Source organism: Panthera pardus, unplaced genomic scaffold (assembly GCF_024362965.1).
Source record: "Panthera pardus isolate Hobbes unplaced genomic scaffold, ASM2436296v1 HiC_scaffold_5, whole genome shotgun sequence".
Lineage (NCBI taxonomy): Eukaryota > Metazoa > Chordata > Mammalia > Carnivora > Felidae > Panthera > Panthera pardus.
In genome coordinates this window covers 2,025,536-2,046,282 of record NW_026526980.1, presented here as the reverse complement: position 1 = coordinate 2,046,282, position 20,747 = coordinate 2,025,536, and the positions used below count along the sequence as shown (strand labels likewise).

At 40.8% G+C, this 20,747-nt stretch overlaps 1 protein-coding gene across 41 annotated transcripts in view; it reads right to left on the bottom strand.

Annotated features, from left to right (window-relative positions):
* Nucleotides 1-20,747, bottom strand: part of RBFOX1 (RNA binding fox-1 homolog 1) — a 2,061,409-nt gene that overhangs the window by 106,943 nt on the left and 1,933,719 nt on the right. For 34 of the 41 annotated variants that reach the window (XM_019468815.2, XM_019468817.2, XM_019468818.2 and 31 more), the window contains 3 exons: nucleotides 18,844-18,897; nucleotides 11,148-11,240; nucleotides 9,282-9,342 (listed from right to left, as the gene is read on the bottom strand). In XM_019468815.2, the coding sequence (XP_019324360.1) occupies nucleotides 9,282-9,342; nucleotides 11,148-11,240; nucleotides 18,844-18,897 (208 nt within the window). The remainder of the gene's footprint in view (nucleotides 1-9,281; nucleotides 9,343-11,147; nucleotides 11,241-18,843; nucleotides 18,898-20,747) is intronic. The other 7 variants (XM_053894471.1, XM_053894473.1, XM_019468816.2 and 4 more) reach the window with 1 other exon arrangement.

Sequence of the window (20,747 nt, the reverse complement as noted above, 5' to 3'; positions counted from 1 at the left end):
TTGTAACCTATACCTGGGAAGGCAGATTTATGCCTTTCTTTGATTGGCTGCCAATACAAGTTAATAGTATGGAAACTATTGACCAGCTACAGGTGAACTTTTTGAAAATGATGTGGTGATTAATTTTCTCCCATGCTAATATTCTGTAGAACCACTGTAATAATTGCAAATTTTTTGTCTTCTTTCATGGATCACTGCTAGGTAATCCGTCATATGCCCCTTTGCATTTAGTCCCTCCAAATTTGAAAGCTCACATAAACAGAATTCTTTGCGGATACATATTCTGATAATTGTCATTCCTAATTATGACCCAGAGAATTCCGAAGTGCTTTTTACATCCCAAAGAAAATGACATTTATCCACTAGAGATTAAGTGTGGAATACATTTCAGCACATTCAGGAACCATAAAAATTCTTAATCAATGCATGATATCTAAGGTAACTTTCAAACAACCTGTGTATAAGAGGAACAGAATCCTGTAATTTTCCCAGTGTTCTGGATGGAGCATTTTCTGTCAAATGAATCCTGGCCCCTTAGGAACTTTTACTCAAGAAAAGAACATACAAGAATATTTGCAAATTGAGAAGCTGTGCACATTACACACCCATTGGGCATCATTTAGGGAACAACCTCCAAAGAATGGCCACATTTTAGGGTTTGGTAATCATTTCCTGCTCCTGCTGCTAAGTCTTTATGAAAACATCCATTAAATAGAATTCCTGAAAGATAAAGAAGGTCAGGTGTGCTGCCTTTTATGGAAAACTTTGTGTCCTTGGGCTGAGGGTAAAACACCCGGGGTCTTTTAACAAATGCTCCTGAGAAAAGGCAATGGTGAAAGGTGGGATGTGAGAGAAGGTATTTCTGACATGGAAAGCTCTTCCCAGATGAAGGGGTAGGACATCCTATCATCTGACCTAAGTGATGCACCTGTAAGACCAGCCAAGAGGTAGCCACAAACTACTCATCCTTTAAGGAACACCCAGGTTCAATATCTCAAGAGACAGGCCCCTGGATGGACCAAAGAACTTTCTACAACTTTCCAAGAATTTTCTGTTTCTAAGAGCTTTCATCCAACTTGAATAAGCTGGCAACTTTACAGCCCCCAGGATGGTCTTAAGATAGGATTTTTCAAAGTGCTATGCTTGCATACCTGGGAGGCTTATTAATGGAAATGTCTGGCCCCATTTTCACCAGAAAGACACATAAAATTCTGAGATGTGTTGCCCCAACGGTTTCTGAAACTTCACACTGACCCCTTCCTCTCTTACATTAACCACATCTTGTCATATAGGAATTTCTATAGTGATATAAAAATAAAAATTATCTGGCACATTTCAGAAAATGTGTTTTATGAATGTGGAAAATGACTTCAGTTTGACCAACTAAAATTCCACTACTTCCTAAAACAAAATACCCAATTTCTGGGGACATGGGAACTAATGTCTACATTTCTAGACCTTGGAATCAAGCCCCAAATAGAGAAAACTGGTTGAAATTAAAGTTTCAGGATTATATTGACATATTTAATGGTCTCCTTCCCTAGTCCTTCACAGAAGTCTAGATTTGTGAAAGAAGTACATAAGGACCCATACTAAATGAATAATTAAGTTATGAATTTATTACTCTTTTTCTTCGTCCCTTTGCTCCCCATCTTACACCCTGCTCATGTCCCTACCTTTTCCAGATAGTGGAGACAGGGTCTTTTTGTTACTAGTGAAGTAAGATTTTGTTTCTTGTATATGTCCTTATGAGGTCCCTTAAATACTCCCTTTTGCACACATGCCTGTGACACACCATTCACTGAATGTTGACTCACTGATTAATTTTGATGGAACTCTCCAAGACTCTAAGTTATGCCAATGGCCTTTCATTTTCTCACAGAAACAGATTCCTCAGAGGTATCTAAGACTATCTTAAATCACGTTTCTCTCATCTGCCTTTATTTTCCTCATTTCCTTGAAACCTTCTATGTATCTATCTACCTACCTACTTACCTACCTGTCTATATATCCACTGATCGATCCATCCATCCATCATCATTTTTTATCTTTCTTCTCTCTCATGTATCTATCTATCTATCTATCTATCTATCTATCTATCTATGTATCTACATACCGACCTACCTATCTGTACATCCATTGATCTACCTATCTATCCATTCATCTATCCATCTATTATCATTTATCCCTATCCTCCTTCTCTCTCATCTGTTTCTATCTATCTATCTATCTATCTATCTATCTATCTATCAATCTATCCATCATTGATCAGCTCTTGACAAAGTTTACCTGATCTTATTTAGGCCTCCACTGTCCTCCCAAAGCAGGCTACTTAATGCCACTATCTATCTATTTACCAACTACCTACCAGTTTACCAAGTCTATTCATGGAAAAATTTCATTTAATATATAAAGGCATTCTGCCTCATCAGGAGACACATGCCATCTCCTGTCTGCAAGTATTTATTGAGGGAGGTAAATGATAGGGTCCCCTTCACAAGAAAGCAGCTTGGAATCTGTGAGCCGCAAAATGAAGTGTCATGGGAGCACTAGTGCAGGTTTTGTCCTGCTCCCTGTCACTGGCCCTTCTTCCTAAACAACGTGGCTCTGCTTCCACTGTAGGGAAAACAAAGGCCTTTTTGATCCACACCACAGGCATGATAACCCGACTTCTCACCTCCCTACACCCTTGCGGCCTGCTCCTCATCAAGTCTCCCCACGTCAGCAAATGACACTTCCATCTGCTTGGTTCCTCAAAACAAAACTCTTGAAAAATAACTTCTTGATTCTCCTCTTACTCTCATTTCCCACCTACAATCCACCAGAAGATCCTATTGGTTAGACTTTGAAAAGATGTTTCCATGTACTTAACGTCCATTCCTCTCCACTGCCACCACCTCATAGCACGGCTCCCTTCTCTCCAAACCAAAGGGACACTGCGCTTTTAAATCTTTATAAAACCACCCAAGATCATTCTATATCAATGTAGATCATTCTAGATTATATCTACTGCTCCCTGTGCTTGGAGAACTCTCCACAACTCCTGATAAAGTTGACCTGATGTTATGTGGGTCTCTAGTGTCTTCCCGGGGCAGACTACTCAAGGCCACCTCCTCCCCCTTCAGCTATATACCGATTCAATTTCCAGTTTTGTTTTCTGCACCCATTACCTGGGTTCATCTTTAATTTTCTTTCTTTGCTTGTTCTCAGTTGTTTTTATAACCATTCTCTTTCATTAAAATTAATGGTAAATGAACAGGACTGCTGTCCAGTGTGAATGCCCAGCACCTAAAATTGCGTTTTGCAAATGGTTGGTGTTCCATAAATATTTACTTAAGTTTTGCTCTAAAGGAACAGAAGGAATAGAGAGCTTTTTCTAATAGACTCATTCCCTTTTGGCTAGGATTCTATCTCCTTCTAACCTCCAATGACCTGCTTCCTGATGTACATCTAATAAAGAAGGACCCTGTTAGGGGTGACTGTCTTCAAGGCAGAGGAAATAAGAATATAGACCTTGAGAATCACCCTTGCTCAGACTTACAAAGCTCATGCCGGCTTATGTAAATGTATGCAAATTGCATGCAAATAGCCTCCTAGTCCCTGTGCCTCCTTCCAGTACCTGGAAGAGACCCTTGGGATAACCCTGCTGGAGACTGGAGCCTGCACTGTCAGGAAGATGGACAAAATGATCCTGGTTTTAAGTTCTCAGGCAGTCTGTACATCCTCAGGCCTTGCAAATTTAGAGATTTTGATCAAGGACATTAAACTGAACAATGAGGCTTATAACAAAAGAGAACAGCTGACAAAGCCCACTGCTCCCAGCCTCGCAGGACCCCCCACGCAAGAAGGCGATGGAGCAGAGACCAGACACAGGAGCTGTGTATACAGACCCCTCTGTGGCTGGGCCTCAAGGGGCTGCATCCAAATCAGCTAGCCCCCTCCTCAAATTTAGCTTCTCAAAGGTCATCTGCCAGCCAGCTGTAGAAAAACACTGTTAACTATGGCTGCATTAGGTGTTAAAAGGCAAGTCTGAATGCGCAAAAAAAAAAAAAAATCTGCATGTGTCTTCTTTAGGGCTTTGTGGGGCTGGATATCGAAGAAACATATTCAAGAAAGCACCCTTAAATACACCACTGGGGTTTCCAGAACTGTTCCAATGCTTTCTAAAGATATCAACTGAGGATGCCAGGGACTTGGTAGTTGAAAGGGTGCATGAGGTGATACCCAAAATGAACAGTTACTTGCACATTGTGTTTGGTTCACCCGCTGTGGTGGTGGTGTGTTTTTTTTTTCAACATATATCCATTGCCAACGTTTAGATTTCACTAAGATACAGAATTTCTGGTTTTCTTGAAAGTTTAGTAGAAATAACCATTTTTTTTGATTCAGAATCCCACACGGACAAATTTGCTAGAAGTGACCAGGGACACTCCACGTGGCCCCCAGTTAGCCACAAACATACCTGCTCCCTATTATATGCCTGGCTTTGAGGCCAAATATTAACAATCTTTTATTGTTATCCTGTCCTGTTTTTTTCTTCTAGTAGAAAACTATCTTGCTTTGCCCAGTATGAAAATGAAAGTGCAAAAAAGAATGTGAGTCTTTCAGACCTTCCCTGCTCGTCTATTTTACCTGCTAGCCTCTGATGGCATCTGAATATTTGATCCTTAAATTAGTATGTCTATCAGGAAATTCAGCTTACTATCTACAGAAAAAAAAAGATGACTACTTATTATTGAGATTATTGTGTAATTAAATTTTTAGGGCATTTTGTACCCCTGGGACTGTGTCGAGTACTTATCTCCGTAATAAGCACAAATACCCTAGAAAGTAGGTCCCATTATAACTCAGTTCCTACTTGAGAACACTGGTGTGTGCAGAGTTTAAATGACTCGCCTGCAGTTCAGTAGCCAGTCAAAGGCAGAGCTGATACAAAGTCTACTTCTCTCTCTATAGTCTTGGATTTTTTGGTCCAATTTCATCCTCCCTAAGCTATCTGAGGAAAAAAAAAAAAAAAAAGAGCCACATCCAACACCCAGGCTTGTCCAACATCCAGAGAATCCCTGAGAATGTGGTTCTCAACTTGTTTTGCATTGCAACCATTTGGTCTGCAGTGAACACAGTGGACCCCAGCTCCTGTGTGAGGGCTGCTGTCCTTAGGGGGAGTCGACAATACAGAAGCAGCCCTGTTCCCTCTTTGAGAAGCTCTTGGATAGTGTTTGCAGATCCCTGTATGTCATCCTACAGTCTTCTCCTACATCTCAGTGCAAATGTCCTAGGAAATGGAAGGAATACCATGATGATGGGATTGTTATCTGTGTAGCAGAGCCTCGTAGCCAGGCACCTACTTGCATTTAGGGTCTGCTGTGACTCACACTGGAAACTTTGCAGCTGCCTAAGCTCTTGTTGGACACATAACTGAAGGAATGCATGAATGTGATGGTAGCATCGACAGTGATACTTCACCATGTAAAGATGACCTCACAATGTGGTGATCCTAGGAAGGTATATTCGCCAAAGTGGAAGTTGGTGGTTTGTGACGATAAATCAGACGGCTAATATATGAATCTCGCTGGTCACTTATTTTTCTCATTTCAGCATGACTTCGTGGGTCCTGACTTATCTTCTCTTCCCTGCCTCTAGCTCTACTGGGGTATAAGTGACAAGTAAAAGTTGTAAATATTTAAGGTGTACGACTTGTTGATTTGATATTACATATACGTTGTAAAATATGCACACAATCAAGCTAATTTACATATTCATCATTTCTCTCTTTTTCTTTCTTCTTTCTTTCTTTCTTTCTTTCTTTCTTTCTTTCTTTCTTTCTTTCTTTTCCTTCCTTCTTTCCTCCCTTCCTCCCTTCCTCCCTTCCTTCCTTTTTTGTGGTGATAATATTCCCTCTTAACATAGTCACTCTTGCTGAGGATCTGAGAGGGCCCCATATCTTTTCGGTTAAATCATGTTGCAATTTATGGGGCAGTTTATCTGTAGTGATGATACTAATGACTTGTGGACTGGACAGGCTTTGAGAACTGCTTTTCTTTGAATACCAAAAGTCACCATGGTGTCCTCTACAGAAACCAGCTGCTTTATGTAATTAGGGTTTGTATTTGTTTCTTAAGTAAATTCTGCTTGTCATGGTCCATCCACCCCTTGCATCCTGCACTCAGCCCATGTGATGGGACAAGCCTCCAAATGACCCCTTTCAGAAACATGTATGAGAAAACCCACATGACTTACTGCTGGAAGCTAAGAATGCATGGCTACCTGGAATGGGATGTGGGATGTTTATGCCAACATCTGGCAGGGATTTGGGGCTGAACACTTAACAATCTTTTTGTTACTGTGGTGAGTTACCATTTGTGGGCAGTTCTGTAAATGATGGAGGGAAAGCAATGTAACAAGATTTTGTTCATAATAAAAGAGAAAGACTTCACTAACGACTTCATCTCTTCTTTAAAATAGGGATAAGTATGTCCTCTTTAGAGGATTTCACGTGGGCCCAGTGCATTTAAAATGCTTAACAGAATGTCATACAGTCAGTGTTCCAAAGATGTTGGCTATTAATGACTGAGGGTTTTTTTTTTCTTTAAACGTTTATTTATTATTGAAAGACAGAGAGAGACAGAGCATGAGCATGGGAGGGGCAGAGAGAGGGGAAGACACAGAATCCGAAGCGGGCTCCAGGCCCTGAGCTGTCAGCACAGAGCCCAACGCGGGGCTCAAACTCACGAACCACGAGTTCATGACCTGAGCCAAAATCGGACGTTTAACCGACTGAGCCACCCAGGTGTCCCTTAATGACTGAGTTTTGAATTGTGTCCCCACATTCCACGGGGCCAGTTTTCAACCCCCAGGTGGGACACAGATCAGTAATTCTTTAAAATAAATATGCATCCATATGGCTTACAGAATAACATTTGGCTTCCCTTGCTTCATTTTCTCACGTGAACAGTACACCTGACCACCTCTGCACATGCGTGACAGTGGTCGTCTAAGCACGTGTGCATGCACACACACATACGCACACAGTTGCTACTTCATAATTTAAGGAAATGGCCAATAGTCGGGTCAATGTCATCTCATATTAACTCTGGCAAGTTGCAGAGTTTTTTCTTTTTACCCAAGTAAAAAGGCTTCATGACATACAAATCAGAAGTTTGCTTCATTTCAGCACTGGGCATTCAGAGTCTGTTGTGGAAATTTTCTATTCCCTTTCAGGCCATGTCTCGGATGTTGTTGCAGCTAGAAACCGGGTCAGCAGAATAGATAAATCCTCTGGTCTTTCAAGTTAGAACCCTGTTAAACTGACAGTGTTTCTCTGTGTAATGGGCCCCCTTTAAAAATAGGAATGGACTGACTTAGCCAAATTGGTAGCCATTGGCACAAGACAAAGAAAACCAAAACCAAAACTAACAAATGCTAATACTACCGTTTTTAACAACAGAAACAAAAAAATGGGGCGCCTGGGTGGCTCAGTCGGTTAAGTGTCTGACTTCAGCTCAGGTCATGATCTCGCAGTTTATTAGTTCAAGCCCCGTGTCAGGCTTTGTGCTGACAGCTCATAGCCTAGAGCCTGCTTTAGATTCTGTCTCATTCTCTCTCTCCTCTTCCCACTTGTGCTCTGTCTCTCTCTGTCTCTCAAAATTAAATAAATGTAAAAAAATTTTTTTTAAATAATTAAATGTCAATCAGTATGGAAGGTAAGACTAAACCCATATATCCATTTCATGGAATCTTATGTAACCACTAAAAAGAATGGGTTTGGTCTGTGTATTAACATCAAACGAACTCCATATTGATTTATAAAAGCCAATTAAAAATGATGTGCACACCATGACATAATTTATATGAAAAGCACATACACAATACTGTGAATACTATAAATACATATACATGCATAAAAAAGCAAAGTTAAAGTACACACAATAATCTAATGGTGGTGTTCTCCGAGGGGGAACTAGAATACCAAGCTGGTAGTGGCATTATTCAAAATATATTTACCTTTTCCTTTAATGTTTCTTTCTCATTTTTTCTTTTTTTTTTTTAAAAATGAGTCTGCATTTCCATGTTGCACATGTAATTAAGAAGTTAAAAATGGAAAATATCATTCCTTTATCACAGTAATAAAACTATATTATTTTTTAAAAACCTACAAAACAAAGGAAAAATATCTTCCAGTCTTATAATTCAACTCAACCGTGAGCATTTTGACGTAATGCCTTCCATAGTGTAGTTGAAATCATGCTATACCTTTTCATTAAGAAAAAATTTCATTCATCAGGAAGCCCTGTATCTTCCTTATCTTGCTCATTTTAGTGGGTATAATGTTCCACTGAGTGGTTATAATTAAACCTACTGTATTACATTCATACCTAGCTTTTTGGCACAATTAAGCATGTGATTAGCATACCGGCAGCTTCCCCTGCCCCCCATATATATCTTAAGAGAGATGTATTCTGAGAAGGATTACAGAATCAAAATGGTGGAACTTTTCAATTCTTGTACAGATGCGAGATCTTATTATGAGGAATTCTGAGACAGCTTCTTGGTTAGTGCGAGTAGAGATACGTTGTCCTGAAGGGGTCTGCAGTATACAGCAACATCTATATCTGTCCCCAAACAGCACTGGGCAACCCAGAGAAACAGAAAAACCGCACTCATGCTATGGAGCTCAGCAGGAAGCACCCTCCAAGCCATTTAAAATCCTAATATCTCCAGAGCAGACTCAATGCCAGAACCAAATTCTGCTGTCCCTCTTCCAGAAATGACTAAGGATCAACAAGGAGGTTGGGGGGGGGGGGGCGGGGGAGGAAACAAACCAAACCTCCATTCTCCCTCAACTTACTATAATAACAGCAAATTAAGTGACCCAGGTAACCCTGAATAATTACTGTATCTCACCCCAAATGGGAGTTATTCTAGAGGGACTGGAGGAAGGGCATGTACGCTCTACCCGAAAACGAAACTTGCCTCTGCCCTGAAATGATCTTGTTTAAAGAATGATTATTGAAGTCTCACTGACAGACGGTGTCACAATAGCTTCACGGGGACTACGTGGCGATCGGACAACTCTGTCCCTGCCTCAGTGCTCACCCGGATATGTGTTGTCCCTGAAAAGTATCTGATCAATGCAGGTGGTTCACTGTAGCAGGTCAGCAGTTAGGGCACGGGAGCCACTGTGAGGCTACTGTGGCTTGTTGAAACATATCCCCCGGTTACATCATTGAATAGATTCAGAGGTAGAGATGATTGCTTGTTGAAGGCCAATCTCTACTTACCATTTGTATAAGGGTTGACAGTCTTTTTATTTGTCATTACACGTGCTGTGGCATTATTTACCTACGTACATAGAAAACTCAAATGAGCACAAATGCTAGGACTGGCCCACAGTTCAATTAGTTGCATGCATTATGACTGTGATTACTTATTTAAAAAAAAAAAACTAAAATGCATTTTAATTTATAAAAGGCAGTAGATGCATAACAAAATCATACATTTTTATAATTACATTTACTTCATAACCATTTTAACTTACAAATCATTTCAATAAAGCAATGTCATATCATTTAAAAGTTTAATAAGGAGACAGTAAAAGCAAATTAAAAGGAACTGCATAATTGAAGATTGAAAAGCATGCATGTACTCCATGGTAACACAGAAACAATAAATATTTTTAAACACAAAATAAAATTCATATGAAGGAACATGCAGTGGAGTAGAAGGGGGAAGAGACAAGGTACAAGGGAACATAAATGTCAAAAAACAAAAAACAAAAAAAAAAAAAGAAAAGAAAAAAAGGGACAAACAAGATTTAGCCGTGTGCAACACTTTAGGAAGGAAGAACCATCGGGGAAGCAACATCTAGCATTCAACACTAGGAACAAGAGCCTTTGACATAGCAAGAATTAACAAGATCATTCAAGCTTGAAAGTCACAGCTAACAAAAGGATAAAAGAGGGTGCATCGTTTAACACAATATGGAGTTAACAATCTGAGTAAGATGTGCACTGTCATATCCCAATCCAATCAGTGCCTCCCAGGCTCGCTTAGAACGTACACTCAATTACAGGCGTACCGGTACCCAAAAAAATAGAGCATCAAGAAAACTTAATACGACAAGTCAAAAAAATCCACGTGGTATATATATGTATATAGATAATCAGCACTAAATACGTCAAGCGGCAGATGGACTTCACCACTTACCATTCACCACCATCGCCAGCATGGGTTTGTATACAGTTACCATGGTTACTGAGAGTTTGGTGAGGGGCCTAAGCGTTATCGTCGAGGGGGGGGAAAATGAAAGGCAAAATATGCAACATCTTACTCCAAAGACTAAAGCATTTTTAACTGGTTTTTTTTTTTTTTTAAGTTTTAACAAATATAACCCTGTGGCCAGGTTGAGGGAGATCCAGTGGTAGAAAGAGTAGATTCTGAGTATCGAAATTTTAGCATTTTTTAATATTTATTCTTTTTTTTTTTTTTCAGTGAAAAGGGGCCAGATATTGAACAGGAAATCCTGTTGGTTAATCACTCTATTATCAAAATGATACAAAGATTCCAACTGGCTTGTTAAAAAAAAAAAAAAAAAATGAAAGGCTCAGTGACAAAGACCTCTCATTTAAAAAAAAACAAAAGAAAACAAAAAACAATTGTACATTCAAATGCTACTGCTTTCACCATTTGGCTCAATTTGGACACCACTGTGGATCCCTCGTCAACCCTGCAGTGGAAAGAGAAAAGAAAAGAAAAAAAAAAAAAGGAAAAAAAGAAAAAAAAAAAAGAAACTGCTCTGTATTTTGTCTGGTTTTGCACTCTGTCTCCCCTGGCTGGGAATCTATTGCACCCATTAATGATAAAACACAGAAAATTAAAAAAAAAAAAAAGTTCCGATTAACCTTTCCTTTGTCTCCCTTATTGCCATTCACCTTTTCATCAGTAATAAGAATGACAGGATAAAGTAAAATTTAAAAAAAAAAAAGTAAGGCCAGTTTTCCTTTTTATATATAAATATATATATATATATAAACAGTGAGAAGGGAACAGGGTCACATACAACACACGGTGATGCATCTGGCACGACGAATGAGCGCGAAGCAGACATTTATGAAAAAGATGAAAAGGAAAATATTTTGGACATGCACCTCGATTTTACGGCCCTCTACCACGGTGCCGTGTAATTTCTCCCTCGCCCTGTCCGCATCGGCACTATTTTCGAAAGTTACGAAACCAAATCCCTGCATGCAGGAGGGAAAAGGGAAAACAACATGCAGATTATTATTCCAGTCAACGACCACTGCGGAACGTTCTCTCGCTTTAAGTTCTATTGCTTGTCCTGGCTTCAGTTCTGTAACATGCAAATTAGAGAAATTATAAGGATACGAAGGTGTGCAATAAGTAAGCGACACATGTGAACGAGATTTTTTTTTCTGTCACCCGTGATCTGTAACCCCCTGAAGAATTCAAAGAAGGATACCAAAGATACCTCTCTACATGACACTACAGAAGAAAATAACTCTAACAGAAAGGAAATGAGATCCAAATCAATTTACAGTGTCTTCACAGAGAAGAAAATGAAATAACGGGGGGGGGGGGGGGGGGGAAGGAAAAAAGGAACCGCTTTCTGGACATGCAAATTAAGAATAAAATAAAATAAAACGTGTGCACGAAATTCAACAATGAATGCCAAAATCTTCTAACATTGCCTACAGAGTCATGCCGTGTGGTTTTAAGAACATCTCTCGTTCATGCAGTTTTAGGGTTATTCAAATTTGTCAAGTTTACAGCCTTTACTTCTCAAAAATAAAAATTAGAAGCCTAAAAAAAAGGAAAGACCTTTTTTTATAATAAATCTCAAACTCTGATCTAATAAACAAAATAATCACATGAAATGAATTGAAATAAATATCAATGGATTAATAACAATGCAAACAGTTCAAGTAACTTTTTTTGTATGAATTACCCCCACCCCGCCTCAAAAACATTTGTCCTTCTGTATCTGTTAACTTTCCAGGCTACTTCATTAACCGAAAAGGGAAATGTGTATACATATACTGTAACGTTCTAACACATTATCTTGATATTCATTTCTCAAATCAACAGGTAGAAAATAAAGAAGCTTTTGTTCATAGAATGTTATTCACGGTAACACTCTGGACACTTCCTCTCTTACTGATAGGTAACAAATTAGACTAGACCCTTTACTTCGCCACTGGCATACTTTGTTTTAATATTTCAGCCTCGAAAAACAACCCCACTAAACGTCACATTGTCAAAAGCCACCTTTTTTTCTTCACTGACACTGTTCCTAAGAAGAGTACAGAAAATATGACACATTATTTTTAAAACCCCTAAAAATATTTGTACATCTTGTTCAGAAATATACACCAACCTTTTGAAACCATTCCAATGTAAATTTGCCCAACTTGCTCTGGTTCTCACAGTGTAAACTGGGTGAGACAATGCAGTGTGTTGGGATTCCTATTTGGAACTGCGTAAACGTCAGTAAAGGGACAGCTGGTTTTAAGCTTAACTGGGGCAGTTTGATGTCCAGTCTCATTAATGAAATAGACAGTAATTATAAATAATAAGTGATCCTTAAGCAGCTGGTGCTAACGCCCAACCCCTCACTAGGTTGCTAAAGTGACTGCCAAACCTCAGGGTGTTAAGAGAGGTGTTGCCCCATGGTCTGCCTGAGTGAGAACTTTCCAACATCAATATGGGCTCATGGGTAGAAGATACCAGGTGTGGATGGACTCAAGCTAAATTAAGTGATTATGTGACAGAACTCAATGGAAAAAAATAGAAGCAGCTTTACTTTGGAGGACTAGACTGAAGAATCTTTCATAATATTTCCCACAGTGAGGATCTGTGAGTAGGACAAGTCTGGATTATTTGATCAATATGAGACTTTATGCTCCATAACAGAAGGGCCTGCTTGGTCTCATACCCACATTAGGTGGTATGCCCACATTAGGTATCCAAATATACTGGCAAACTGATTAGTTTTGAAATGATAACCCTTCAATGGACTAAAGACACAATTTGGGGGGTTTGCTCTATTAATGGCTCTGACTCTTGGCCAGTGGGTCCCAAACTTGGTTGCACAATGAAAGAAACTGGGGAATACAGTGTATTAAGTAGATTCCTGACAGGGCTCAGAGCTACCTGATCAGAACTCCAGAGTGGAGCCCAGAAATCTGTTTGTTGAAAAAGCTACTGTGTGGTCCAGCAACTCCATTTCCATGGCCTCTGCTATCACCAGGCACCATCCAAACACAGTTTCGGTTCACTGTATGAGGTGGAATACTACGTGGCCTACTTCCAGGGAGCAGCCGATGGAGAGGCGTGACTTTTGGAGGTGGATATCTATCTGACTTGGTTATTCGGATCCGAAGTGCAGGGGTACAGCCATTATCTTATGGCAACGTCCACTTCCTCCCCTCAAAACCTAACCACCTAGCATGCACAGAACGTCATACATCTAACAGATAAGGGCAGCGAGGACACTGGCTATAGCAGGGGCAATTCTCTCCCTAGCAAGCAAAGAAAATGCACAGTCCAAGTCTTATCAATGGAGGGTTCTGTGGCCTCATTGCTATCCGCGGGTACCAGTCATTAGCATCAGAGCGCCCGGGGAAACGGAACATTCGACCCACCTGCCAAACGTCATCCCAAAGAATCACGTCATCGTGATTCTTGTCTGGCTCCAAGGCAGACGATACTGGCTTAAAATCAGCACTACGTGCATCAGGGACACACGAAGGTGGAGATAGAAATAGGTTTAGAATCCCATGGAAAGTTCGTAAACTACCAAGCAAGTGGCTCCCTACCTTCCTAAGTTCTCCCTTTGTCTTAAAATAAGATACTAAATATATGGAGTCTTATTCTTACTCTCACTTTCTGCTAAACGTCTCTCTCTCTCTCTCTGTCTTTTTCTTTAACTTGAGGTCCTCAATACCTCTTTCCTGCTGTTGAGATGACTAGTTAAGATTCTACAAAGTCAGGTTCAGAAGTGCTTATTCCAGAGACAGTCCCCAAATACCAAAGGGACTGTCCTACCTTTTCCATTGGACACTCACACCTCCCCACAGGCAAGAAGTGATATGGCCTCCCTGGGCCAGAAGATTGCCAGAATTCTCATCTGGGGGGAGATGCCAGTGACTTGGCAGTTTTTAGGTACCCTCTCGGCCAAGTGCAGGTGCTGGGTAAGTCCAAGACCAGTGGTGAGGTTACTTCTTTTCACCTACATCAGGGTCAGGTTTTTATCTCAAGGAAGCCGCAATGTGGAGTTCTTAAAAACATTCTGGATATTTTTATCTCAGACTTAAAGAGGGGAAATGGAAGAAGCACGTTCTGGACTTGGCCTGAGAGCATGGGAAGGGGGTGCAGATCTCAAGCGCATGGGGCCCACAGAGCGGAGGGACATGGTCTTTGCTGCAGGAGAGGCACTGGTTCCAGGGCCACCTCAGGAGAGGGCTGGAGCGGAGAGAAGGCACAAAGCTGACTAAAAGACCTGGTAACCTGTGCACGATAACGGGGCTCCCAAGATGGGCTGCAAGGCCAGTGTGACTTGCTTATTTTAAAGCCTTTGGTGAATCTGGGGCACCTGGGCATGCCAGTCGGTTAAGCATCTGACTCTTGATTTCCACTCAGGTCACGATATCACAGTTCTTGAGTTCGAGCCCCACATCAGGCTCTGTGCTGACGTCACGGGGTCTGCTTGGGATTCTGTTTCCCTCTCTTTCTAATCCCTCCCCTGCTTGCTCTCTCTCTCTCTCTCAAAAAAAAAAATAAACAGACATAAAAAAAAGTCTTTTGTGACTCGTGAATTCTGACCTTCCCATATCTCAATTATTTTTCCATTTTGGTTTTGAGGTATATGGGTAGGTGATACCTTCTTTTTGTCGTCGTCGTTGTTGTTGTTTGGGGGATACCTTCCTTTTTGTATCAATGCAAAAATAACATTTTGTATGTTAAATCAAGGCTCTGAAGCACCCAGGACTGAAGAGTGTGCTATTGTTTTCATCTTACGTGAAAACCCAATTCCTCTAGTTGCTGGTGCAAAGACCTGTCTAGAAGAGGGGGCTGCTGATACCACTCTAAAGATTCATTTTTCTGGGGGACTAAGAGTTTCACAGCTCACTTCTTCCCACTCACCTTTGCACACAGAGCTCCTTCTCCCAGGAAGACCACCTGACCTACCTCCTTCCCTTCCCTGGGAAACTCCTACTCATGAGAAAGTTCACTCGCAGCTTAAATGTCCCTTCTTCCCAGAAGCCTTACCACCCCTCACAACACAGGTCTGCCTGCTTGGCTTCTCAGTAGCCTCTTACGTGCCATACAGCACAGCCTGCAATATTGCATTTGGGTGCCCTCCCTGCCCCCCCCACCCCCGCCAACTACTCAGGAAAATCTATGAGGACAGGAAGCACTTCTGTTTCCCTTACCATGAATTCACCTGTCTTCTTGTACCTGGAAGGGAACCAGTCCTCACAGGTAGCTACGGAATCAAAGATCAGACCGTATACTTCCTACATGTATTACGCGCTAGGGGCGCCTGGGGGACTGAGTCCGTTAAGCATCCAACTCTTGGTTCTGGCTCAGGTCCTGATCTCACAGCTCATGGGTTCGAGTCCCACGTCAAGCTCCATGCCGACAGTGCACAGCCTGCTTAGGATTCTCTCTCTCCTCCTCTCTCTTCCCCTCCCCTGCCCTCTCTCTCTCTCAAAATAAATAAATAAACATTAAAAAAAAGGAAGTAGCTCTATCTGGCTGTATCCCCCAAACACAATACTTTAGAGGTAAACAAAATGTTTTTAAATCTTGTAAAGGAAAAAAAAATTTAAGATCTCTGACCCCTAAATGCTATCATACTCTTATTTTCAAAGTCTGGCACGTCTTTTTAAAATGTGGTTTCCCCGTATACTTGCTACCTGTGTATACATTTATGCTCTACATTCTCAGGATAACATAGGCACTGTCTGTGTTTGTATAAGGTATATGAACATGCACACCCCCCACCCCCAAATATCCCCAACATACAGCCGTACTCACTGGGCACTGCAGGACCTGCCTCGGGGACCGTCTCCAAAGAGAATGGCCAGAAGGTGAGCTCCTAGCTCTTAAGGGCCACCCACTTCCCCTGGCTGCTTCTCCTGCACCAAATGATGAAAATGAGGTCCTCACAATGGTTCAGGTTCCTCAACTATTTAAATGGCAATGTTCCTTTAAATAGGGCCCTTTCCTGTAAAGGATGATGCCAAGGATGAAAAATGTCCTCGTGTGAGCTGCTGTCCCTATTTAGCAGGTGCCCCAAAGGACTGTCTGGATGACACTCCAGTCAGCACCTGCAAGACGGGTTGTTTCCGAGGAAGCATACCCAGCCAGAGAGGCTATTTTTGATGTCTCCTAATCAAAAGGAAAAAGCAGGTTCACAAAGTCAGTCTCTGGATGCAGCAAACTTAACTGGTCTTCATTGCTAAAGCCCCAGAGACAGGCTAATCACGGCAATGACGGGGGAAGTATTAAAAATAGTACCTCCACTGTACTTTCAAAATAGCAAACGATATTCTTCTAATGTCCCAAAACAGCTCTCGAAAGGAATTAAATAGCTTTTTCCAACGGGCAAACGTTACAAAACAAAATATAAATTAAATATAAATTTTAAAAAAGGCAGTCTTTAAAAGCAGTGGCATTACAGACTCAGGATTAGAAGGAAGTTGGCCAACATTCTGGGTCATCTTCTAGGATTTTGCCAGGAACTGAGTGAAAGGGATTAGGCTGTGTACATTTTTTGCTTTTCTTTTTCTTTTTAAAATTTTTTTTTAACATTTACTCATTTTTGAGAGACAGAGTGTGAGTGGGGGGCAGAGAGAGAAGGAGACACAGAATCGGAAGCAGGCTCCAGGCTCTGAGCTGTCAGCACAGAGCCTGATGCGGGGCTCGAATTCCCAGACTGGAGATCATAATCTGAGCCGAAGTCGGACGTCTAACCGACAGAGCCACCCAGGTGCCCCTTTTCTTTCCTTTTTTTAAAGATTTTATTTTTGAGTAATCTCTACACCCAATGTGGGACTCAAACTCACAACCCTGAGATCAACAGTCACTGGCTCGATGGACTGAGCCAGCCGGGTGCCCCTGGGCACATTTTTTCTTAAATTCTTGTTTAATGTTTATTAATTTTTGAGAGACAGAACAGAATGTGAGCAGGCAGAGAGGCAAAGAGAGAGGCAGACAGAATCCGAAGCAGGTTCCGGGCTCTGAGCTGTCAGCATGGAGCATGATACGGGGCTCAAACCCACTGACCGCAAGATCACGACCTGGGCTGAAGTCAGACACTCAACTGACTGAGCCACTCAGGCGCCCCGAGGGCACATTTTTTCTTAATGCACTTTGCATTGCAGGTATAGAAACAGCCCCCGTAATAATTTTCATACAAGAAGCAGAAAGTTAACTCACGTTTCTCCCAGACTAGAGGTCCTACCACTGATATAAGAATGACAAAAAAAAAAAAAAAAAAAAAAATCCCAAATTATGGAGGAAGAAGGTCCCTGAACAAGCAGAACCAGAGAGTATAATGAATTGATTCTTTTTTTTTTTTTTTTTCCTCATCTGGCATATTGCAACATCATTTTGGCTATGGAGAGGAGAACACTGGATTTTCTTCCCTCACGGCAATCTGCAGCATCCCATTCAGGAGGGTAAGTGTGCAGACTGCCCAGGGAATAATATATTCAAATGCTTGCTTCATGGAAGGAGGTATGCTATGCCCAAGAGAGTTTGCACTGTCCCCCTTGGAAAAAAACAGTTCTTCTCTTAACCCTCCTGGATACTGACTTGTCCCAAGTTGCCTGTATAAGGAAAGTTATAGGGCATACAGTATCTCTGTATCTGGCAAGCAATTTGTCCCAATATCTAGTTTCACAGTCTGAAGATGTAAGAAGGGAGCTTAGAATTCTGGACAGCTTGGGGACTGGCACCAGGGATTTAGAACTTTAACAACAGGCCTGGAAGGTCTCGTAAAACACAGATTGCTGGGCTCCAATTTTGAGTATCTGATTAGGGCTGGGTTGGACCCTGAGAATTTGCATTTCTAAGTAAGTTCCTAAGTCCTGCTGCTCCTGTGGGGATTGAATTTTGATGACCACTGAATGATACAGGGGATACATTGAAAGACATGGGCCTTTCCCCCCCAACCTAATGTATTTCCATGTTGAAGGGGCCTTTCCATATAACCCTCGACTTTTACTAACACTCTTACCTCTAGGAAAATCTACTTTAAAATTGGTCTCCTATAGGGGAAAAAATTCAAAGCAATGGCAAATTGCAAAATGTGGAGTGGTGAATATATTAAGGAAAACAATTACATTCAAAAGGTTGGTGTATGTGAAATTTTCTCCCCTACAACCCAGGAAAATAACTGCACTTTATTAATACAGAATAATCACATATTTACCTGCGCATGAGACTATCAACTCACTTTTTAATATAAAGAACATAATTATCACTGAAAAACAAAAATGTAGCAACAACATTATTTTTTAAGCATGGGTAATTTTCCTCTGGAAACTTGATATATATATAAATATATATATAAATAGATAAATAGATAAATAGATAGGTATAAAACAGCAATTTTAAATTACCCCCCCCTTATACATTTACACTAAACCCAATGTATTTCCCACCATTTTGGAAACTGGAGGAGGTCTCTAAAGGAATTCCCACTAAAGTGTATTTTCACAATGTGCTAATTAAAACAGTGCAGTTGTTTTCCATTATGCATAGCAAACGTTTAAAAATAAGCTAAACAGTCCTGAAGTAAATTAAATTGCTTACCTTTGAGCCTCGCTCATTAAAAATAATTTCAACATCTAAGATTTTACCAAATTGCTGCAAAGAAATAGAAATGTTTTATAAGCAAGAGAAATGGAATAAATCATATTATGCACATTGGTAATTGTACCCCAAGTCAGAGGTTTTTTTTTTTCCTCTTTTATTATCAAGGATAGGCATTTTAAGTTGTTTTATCCTTAGAGAAGTGCTTGAACCAAGAGACAGTGGAACCACACACAGATTTCCATCTTGCTGGATACCCCACCATGTGCGAGGGTGTAGCACTGGCCTGGGGCAAAATGTATAGTCAAGTGGTTAGTTCCATTTTCCTTTTTTTATGTGTCTGCAATAACTTTCCCAGGCACTGAGCAGCGAAGATGAAAACTGGTTGGTGTGTAAACTGATCCTCCTGTGCTACTCTACTCCACTAGCTACTGGGAGAAACCTCCTGGAAGAGGTGTGGTTTTCATAATAAAATGTCCAGGTAGAATCTGATGATGAGGATTACGGCCCTTGGCCCCAGCATAAGCTAGAGGAACAGTGAGGCCATGGAAGAGAAGTCAAGTCCAAAGAGATAAAAGCAAGATCCTCCAGGAGGATATCCATCATAATCAAGACACCAGCGTAGCTGTGATTAGCCCTCGGGCTGAAATGTACTTCTCTCAAAATGATTCCCCACTTTGTTAAACAAACAAATAGATTTTAGACAATTAGCACGAATAGACTCTATAAGGGGTGAAAGCAACTTGACATATTTAGGTCGGAAACATGGTTTCGGATTACAAATAGGGCAGCCAAATAACTCACGGATGCGTAGTTAAATTTAAATTTCAAATTTTTCAGGATAATTACAATCCCTGCAATATTTAAGACATACCTATACTTAATAAAATATGTTATCTACAATTCAAATTCAACTATTGTTATCTTATGTTTGTCTTTATTTGCTAAATCTCATAGTCCTAGGGAGACGTGCACGTCAAACAATTTGTGATTCATACTTTTAAAAAAAGGGAACATGGACTTGGAATCAGAAGCATCTGATAGTCCAAAATCTTTTCCCCTTGACATTGGAGTCTCTTCCTTTTTCTTAGCTTGCATGAAGTACAGTGGGTATTTATTTATTTAACTTTTTTGAGTGTGCAGGTGGGAGGGGGTTGTTGTGAAAGTATGCGGCATGGCCCAGGAAAAGTATGATGGGAAATTTACCCTGATGCAGAATTAGGGCGAGTGCTCCTTTTAGTGATTAAAAAAATAAATGGAACCACACGAAGTAATATGTCCATCTTTTTTTCTTTTATTTTGAGCTTTTGTATTAGTCCATTTGCTTTTGCAGCCTGGATTTTTACTGCGTCCTTTGTTGCCCTAAGAGATTCTGCATTCTGTCTTTTTCCCCAGGGTAGAAAGCATTAAGCAGCCTCCATGTTGCAGAGGACAGAGTGGCTGGGAGAGAAAGAAAAAGAACCAAAGATAAGAAGACAGAGAAGAGAAGACAGCTCCCCTGGCCACTATACACAGGATACCAGGGGGCCCTGAGAATAAGTGTGAAGAGGGTGCAACTAAGATTTGAGAACAAAATTATTTGAAACATACAGAGGCTATCCTCTGGAACATACAAATAAATCTACCTCCCCTGGAAAGGCAGAAAAAAAAAAACTATGCACACTCCAGTTGAAGAGAAAGAGCTCAAAACCTTGAAACAAAAGTAGTTTGATGAGAAAAAAGGAATCCAAAGCTATGTCATGGAAATGTGCCCATCCCCCAGGATACAGAGGCGGTCAGGGGACTGCCCGTTGAATTCGTCTTGTAGAGCGGACATGTTTCTCTTCCTCCGGGAGAAGTAGAAGGCTAGGAAGAAACAAAGAAGCAGTTGGGCTGGGAGAGGACAGGGGAGGACTACAGTGCCA